General features: G+C 52.8%; 1 protein-coding gene across 1 annotated transcript in view; it reads left to right on the plus strand.

Annotated features, from left to right (window-relative positions):
* Positions 1-7,353, plus strand: part of IFT140 (intraflagellar transport 140) — a 67,052-nt gene that overhangs the window by 20,410 nt on the left and 39,289 nt on the right. The window contains exons 12-13 of the mRNA XM_007453578.1: positions 3,345-3,472; positions 5,028-5,145. Of these exons, the coding sequence (XP_007453640.1) occupies positions 3,345-3,472; positions 5,028-5,145 (246 nt within the window). The remainder of the gene's footprint in view (positions 1-3,344; positions 3,473-5,027; positions 5,146-7,353) is intronic.

Here is a 7,353-nt window from a genome sequence, read left to right on the forward strand (position 1 = left end):
GGAGGCATGCAAGGAAAGAAGGAAAGGTCTGCAGGGAAGCAGCAAAAGGCATACTGGGAAAGAAGGATAGGCCTGCTGGAAAATGGGGGAATGGCATACTGGGAAAGAATGATAGGTCTGATGGGAAGGTGCAAAGAGCATGCTGGGAAGGGGCAAGAGGCATACTGGGAAAGGGGCGAAAGGCATAATGGGAGAGAATGAAAGACCTGCTGGGAAAGGGTGAAAGGCATGCTGGGAAAGAAGGATAGGCCTGCTGGAGAAAGGGGAAAAGGCATACTGGGAAAGAATGATAGGCCTGATGGGAAGGAGCAAAAGGCATGCTGGGAAAGGGGTGAAAGGCATACTGGGAAAGAATGATAGGCCCGTAGGAAGGGGTGAGATGCATACTGGGAAAGAAGAAAAGGCATGCTGGGAAGGGGCAAAAGGCATACTGGGAAAGAATGATAGGCCTGCTGGGAAAGGGCAAAAGGCATGCTGGGAAAGGGGTGAAAGGCATACCGGGAAAGAATGATAGGCCTGCTGGGAAGGGGTGAAAGGCATACTGGGAAAGGGGTGAAAGGTTTGCTGGGGAAGGGGTGAAAAATCAGCTGGAAATCATGGAGCTTAGGAGCGTCTGACCAGAGACAGTCTAGAGTTTAGACTTTTTTGTTGATTTTTAGGTTAAGGAATATGTGACCATGGTGATTAGTAAAGTAATGCCAGCCTGTGTAAGGAATCCATTAGCACCTCTCCTCTCGTCGGAAAGCTGGAGTGTGTCTCCAGACCTTTCTCCCTGCCCGTGCATCCATGACACACAAACTGCAGTTGTTGCTGGTTTGTGTGGTGATGGGACAGCAGTTATGTACCTCATGATTCTCGCGGAAGCTTCCTCCAGGCGGGAGCGCAGAGCCCCGCTGGTTCCCGTGCTTCCTGCAGGGCACTGCGAGGAGAGGCAGGAGCTGGGGGGAGCTGGTGTCTGACAGACACCCGTGGAGGCAAAGCCTCGGGGGACCATGTGGAAGTTGGAAGGCAGGAGGTGTGGAGCCCAAGTAACACGGTGCGTTTTGGCTTGTTTTTTTCTTGGTTTTGTGTTTTCTTCCTAGAAGATCACTTCTGTGTGGGAAGGACTAGGGCAGCTGGTGAGCAGTGAAGGCAGGTAGGAGAGGCCACAGGTGAGAGGTCCGGGGGGGCTTGGAGCGCGACAGTGGGCAGGGAGCCAGGCCAGAGTCAGCAGTTAGGGGCGTGGTGAGCAACTGGTGTAGGAGGGAGGAACTGAGGACATTCTAGTTGTCTAGTTTGCGGGTCTGTGCTAATTGTGGAGCCTTAAGGTGGAAAGTACAGAAGCAGAGCAGGGCTGGGGGGGGGGGAAGGGTGCAAGTGTGAGGTGCCTCAGACACCCTTCAGAGATGTCCCAGTGTTACCTGAAAACGAGGTTCGCCTCTCGGTGGGTGTCAGCCAATAGACACAACCAAGCTAGATCGGGAGAAGGAAGGATTTATTACTTGTAGCCAGGAAGGAGAACACGGGGGATCTTTCCCAAAACAGTGTCTCCCTGAACAGCAAAATTGGGGAAGTTTTAAGCTAAGGGTACAAGCATATTCACAAAAGAGTTTGAGCAGAGGAGAATTCAGGGTAGAATTGGGGCAAAGGTCAACAGAGTCCAGGCTCTGTGGATTGAAGTCAGTGGGTGGGAGCCTTACTTCCTGCAGAACTCAAAGGTGTATTATTATGTATATCCCTTGAGGAACCAGGACCTGCCCCAAGGCTGCTCCTCCCTTGTTTCTGCATTCCCTCCCTAAGATCATTAGTTGCTGAGGCCTGTTCTAGGACCAGCACTGTGGCCAGACTTAGATCACAAAATGGCTTAGGCTAAAATGGGTCCTCTTTTGTCAAGAATACCAGTTCTGGTTCTCTTTCTCCAGGAACCACCCCCCACCCCGCCCCAGCCTATATCCTTACACCAGAGCCAGCTGGAAACCCTGCTCTGGAGGCAGGAGCCCGGGCCACGCTCTGAAGCAGGGGTTGGGAATTGGGACATACCATTGAGGCAATGTGGAAGGAGAGGAGGTCAGGTTTGCACTGCGTACAACGTGTCAGGAGCGGCAGAGGAGAGGTCGAGCAGAGGAGGCTGAGACCCTCGCTCTGTCCTCACCAGTGAGCCATCACCTGTGACTGTTGTTCGCTTGTTCCACAAAAGTATACTAACCTCCCTACTGGGTGCATCAACCTGAAGGTCAGATTCCTCAGCTTGGAACTCACCCCCACGCTGTTTATCTGTCACTCGGAGTTTCCTGGATGGGTTATGCAGCTTCCTGGCCTGCTCCTCAAGTCTCTGTGCCTGGCACTAGGAGTCTACTAAGTTCTGTTGGAAGGCCCCCCCCATCCCCGGTCGTCCAGCCTGCTCCCCGCTACCCCTGCACTGGGACCAGGCCTCCACCTGCCGCCCACTCACTGTTGGGGTGCCCTGCTCCCAGCCCAGCACCATGCCACGCAGACACTGGGCGCTGCTTGAATTGAGCCAGGAGCCTCTCTCAGCTGCAAGGACAAGGGTCAGTCCATGCACAAGACACACGAAAGCCTAAGCTCTGTGCAGGCCTGACTGTGATCACTCTTTCCAAAATGCTATTAAAGTAAGAGTGACACTTTAAAACCCTCCAGAGTCTTCCAACTTCACGTAGAACAAAATCTGACTCTCCACCTTGGCCTGCACTGATTACCCACTTGGCCTCTGCTCACTGCCTACCTCGGGGGCCACCCCTTGGCCACCGCATTCCTTCCTGCTGTGCTGGCTCCTCCTTGTCCTGGAAAGCCAGGCTCAGCTCTCCAATAGGTGGCTCCTTCTCCCCAGTCTCAGTTCAGGTTTGCCCCACAAACAAGACCTGTTTCTCAGGCATTTACTGACTTATGATGTACACACAGGAAAGCAAGCATGTTGTGTGTGCAGCTCAGTGAGTTTTCACAGATGGAAGTATCCGTGACGCGACCACCATCCCTTCCATTCACGGCCTCCCCTGGATGTGACCACTTAGAGGACACTAGCCACACAGTCAGTTTCATTGGGGCTTTAACATAAGACCTTGCAGGCAGTACCTCCTGGACCAACCCAAGTAGGTGGAATTCAATGTCTCGCCACCTTGATAGTTTTGTTTTAGCATCCTGTCCGTCACCTTGCTCAGGTTGAGTTATGTGTGTACTTGCTTGTTGACCTGGCTGCTACCTGTCTCCCCCTCTGAACGTAAGCATCAGGGATCCCCCCGGGGCAGGCCCCCATCCTCCCCTCCCTGTGTGGGGTGAGACTCCAGCAGAGGGCAGGGCCCTGTGAATAAAGCCTCCCTGAATTCCCCGTTCCCTCCTTTTTTCTTCAGGGGACTGTGAAACAACTCCTGCCATTTTCCGAAACAGAGGGGAACCCACGCTTCTTTGACATCTGTGGAAATTTCCTGGTTGTAGGGACAGACTTGGCTCACTTTAAAAGCTTTGATCTATCCCGAAGGTACAGTTTTTGTCCAAATAAAAGTATTATATTTTTAAAATTAGTCAGGAGGTAGTGTGGTGGGTAGGAAATGGAGAGGAGGCAGCAAACTGCTTATGTTCTCATTTCAACCTTAATGTGCAACTTACTTTTTTGAAATGTCTTATGTCTTGATTTAAACTCTTCATCTTTGCATGAAGGGTAAGGGACCAGCCTCACTGTGTGATGGACACATGACACAGTGCATTTGTCAAAATCCATAGAACTTTACAGCTCAAAGTGAGCCTTAATGTCTGCAAATTTAAAAAATCAGTTCAGGGGATCCCAGGATGGAATGCAGACGAGGCAGGACTACCCACCATTTGTGAGTGTGTGGAACTGCCTCCCTGGGAACCAGGTGCTGCCTGGGTCACCCTGGCACTGAGTGGGACCGTGAGACTAAGGGCTAAGGGGCCGCACGCGGCATGTGCTCTGCAGACGAAGTCAGTTCCCACGGGGCTCGGGAAGCAGTACCCACACTGCCATCCAGGCTGGACGTGAGCAGCCGAGGGATGGGATGGGAGCCCGAGGGAGCCAGCTTCTCACCTGGGTGGGAGGTTCCAGATCAGCAGGGGTGGAGGCTGGAGTGACCCCTGTGCTGGTGCATGCAAGGTGGAGATGTGAGTCTGAAGCAGAGTGCAGCTTCATGTAGATGCAGGTGGATGCGTATAAAGTTACCATGGCTACGAGGATACACACCAGTCAGTGTACACACTGTCAGCCGTGGGGCCCTGGGGGCAATGACACCCCAAGAGCAACGAGCACATCCCGTGCCCGGATCTGGGTCTCTAAGTCCTCCTGCAGTAAAGGGAACTGATCTCCTCGGAGAAATGATGCTGGGACCGATACTGGGACTGAAGCAGGAAATACACAAAATGAGCCTGGAGACTCTGTCCCAGCCCAGAGGGGCCCAGGGAGATGAGACAATTAAATGTCAGGTGGGGCCTGGACAGGGGCCTAGGACAGACAGAGGACACTAGGAGAAAAGTAAGGAAATGTGAATAAAGTAAAAAAAATCATAATGAGATACCTCTACAAGCCAGTGTTGTTTCTAATGGCAACAAACTGAAACAACTAAACAGGGAATTAGTTAAATAAATTTTAGTTTGTCCACACAGTGGAAAAGCACACAGCTGTAATGAAGTATGGGCAGCAGAGACCCCGGCCAGCTGTGCTGTGGGGACGATGAAGCATCCTTAATAAGCTGCTCCTGTGTGAGACAGGGACAAAATACGTGTTCGTGTTTGTTCACAGAAACAGAATTTTAAAACCTCACTCACCAAATAGCAGATTGTTATGTTGTACAGCTGAAACTAAGATAACGTATGTGTCAATTATACCTTGACAAAAAAAATGTAAAAATAAAAAATCACCCTATGTTCTGAGCTCAGCCCATTTCCTGGGTCTCACATTACCAAAATGAGAGCAGCTGGGCCCAAGCGGAGCTCAGTTCTCCGCGCCCAGGTTCCAGGCCGCTAGGAGAAGGGGCGCCTGCCATCCCACGGCGGTGCCACTGAGACCGTGTCCCTCCCCACAGAGAGGCGAAGGTGCACTGCAGCTGCAAGAGCTTGGCAGGGCTGGTCCCCGGTGTTGGAGGCATGGCCTCCCTCAGGTGCAATGCCAGCGGCAGCAAGATCAGCATCCTCCTCAGCAAGGTGAGTCCCCTCGTGTGCACGGCTCCTCCCACCCCTCCAGCTGGCCCTTCTGCGCCCCACACCCCGCGCCCTTGACGTCCCCTCCTCCCTGGCCGGGCGGAGTGGTGGGGGAGCTTTCTGTCTGCCCTCTCCTCTCTCCTGGGGCCACCCTTCACCTCCCTACCTTCCTTCACTCCCTGTTTCATCAGGAGCAGTGGTTTCTGCTTTGCAGAGACCCTCACCACTTCCTTTTTCTGCCTCTTTCCATCACCCGACTAAATTCTCTGGGCACCAGGGGTGACGACTGTGGAAGGACCTTGGAGCCTCTTGCTTAGAGAGACACACGACGTGGGTGTGAAGGAGGCAGGTGGCTGGGTCGCCTGTTCTGGAGGAGCTACTGCCTTCCCACCCGGCAGTATCTGTTCATGCTCTCCTCATGCATTCACTCACACATTGATTTGCTCACTCATTCATTCACTCATTCCCTCACTCATTCACTCACTTATTTATTCACTCATTCTCTCACTCATTCATTCAAGAGTGGATTGCTGGTTGCCCTCCATGTACCACACACTTTGCTGGCCACTGTAAACACAAACTGATCGGTTAAATGGGGGAATCGGCCCCTCCCCTCGGATAAGCAGACTCGAGTAAATTTTTACAACCATGGTGAGAGCTGAGAGGAGAGGTGAAGGGCTGGAGGTCAGTGGTAGGTGGAACAGCTCTCAAGGGTTCCGGAGGCTTCCAGGGGAGGTGGAGGTTGAGCCCAGGTGTGGGCTCACCGGGTGGGCAAGTGATGGGGGCACAGCCCTGCCAAGGCATCAGAGTGCGACCCTGTGGCAGAAGCATGGCTTCGCCAAGGTCTCCAGTCACTGGCAGAGGAGGAGGCCCAGGCTGAGTGGTCAGTGGGCTATCACAAGGTGAAAGATCCCTTGGGGCCCATCACAGCCATACTTGGCTGTAGGGCAGGGAAGGACAGGGTCTGAGAGGAGCTGGGTGAGGAGCCTTTGGGGGATGGAGGGGGGTCCTGTCTGGTTGTTGAGTTAAGGCATTTGAAGGGTGGCCTGTGGGCAGTTAGACACAAGCCTGAGTCTCAGCCAGGAGGTCTGGCTGGAGGTGGGGGTCCTACCAGCCGGAGGCCCAGGGTGGACCTGGGGAGGCTGAGGGAGGGGAAGCAGCTGAGCTGATGGGGAGAGACAGGCAGGCACCGCACACCAGGAAGTCCTGGGTCACTCATTCCTTCAGTGGCCAGGACACTGCCCGGGTATCCACACACAGGCAGGAGACACCCACACAGGAGGTAGGCAGGGTATCGGGACGTGGTGCTGGGCAGTCCCGGGAAGGGCATTTTCCTTGGTGCTGGGTGTGGACGCTGGTGAGAAGCGCGGACTGCTGAGTGACCATTGTCTCCGGAGGCCTGATTCTAAAGAGCAGGGCGAGTTTGAGGGAGCTCAACGCTCAGACCAGGGTCGGGAATGCTCGCCCTGGTGAAAGAAAAAATCAAAGAAAGAAAAGTTGAGCTAGGTTGAGGGGGCTTGCAGTGAAAGATAGCTCCCCTGCCCCACTGGCACTCCCCAGGGGAGGAGAGGCTGGGAGAAGCAGGAGGAGGAGGATGGGATGGAGCCCCTCTCCTTGCAGACGGGGCGGGGTGGGTGTGGTGTCTGGGGTGGAGACTGAGTCCTGGACCATCTTACCGTGTCCCAGACACTTCGTTGTTTGTCATTTTGCTTAGGGAATTGTGATGACTAGAAGCTTGTGTTTTTATTTAGTCAAACCTATTGATGATTTTTAATTTGTGGTTTCTTCCATTGCTTTTAAGCTTACAGTATTTTCTTTTGTCTAAGAGATCGGTAATTTTTCATTTTCTTGTCTCTCTTTTCTTAAGTAAGCACGTCCCTTTACCATCCCGGTATCTGTGGGAATAAAGGTTTAACAGTCTACATGAGTTCTTTACATTTTGCACCACCAACAAGCTGGTTCCCTTTTCTCAGCTTTTCTGAAGCTTCTCTGTGGCGTTTACTTCATTTTTACTCACCTGCATGAGAATTCGTTTATCAGAATCTCGGTCCCTCCTTGTCCCCATGGTTAATCCACCTCAGGTAAGATGACATCACACTCACGTCTGTATTAAGAACAGCTAGACAGCCATAGTCGACCTGCACAGTCTGAGAATTTGTCTTCAGTTTTCTGAAATTAGAAAGTAGTAAATCCATAGCCATTTCAGCAGGC

The sequence above is a fragment of the Lipotes vexillifer genome, unplaced genomic scaffold (assembly GCF_000442215.2).
Source record: "Lipotes vexillifer unplaced genomic scaffold, Lipotes_vexillifer_v1.1 scaffold914, whole genome shotgun sequence".
Taxonomy (NCBI): Eukaryota; Metazoa; Chordata; class Mammalia; order Artiodactyla; family Lipotidae; genus Lipotes; species Lipotes vexillifer.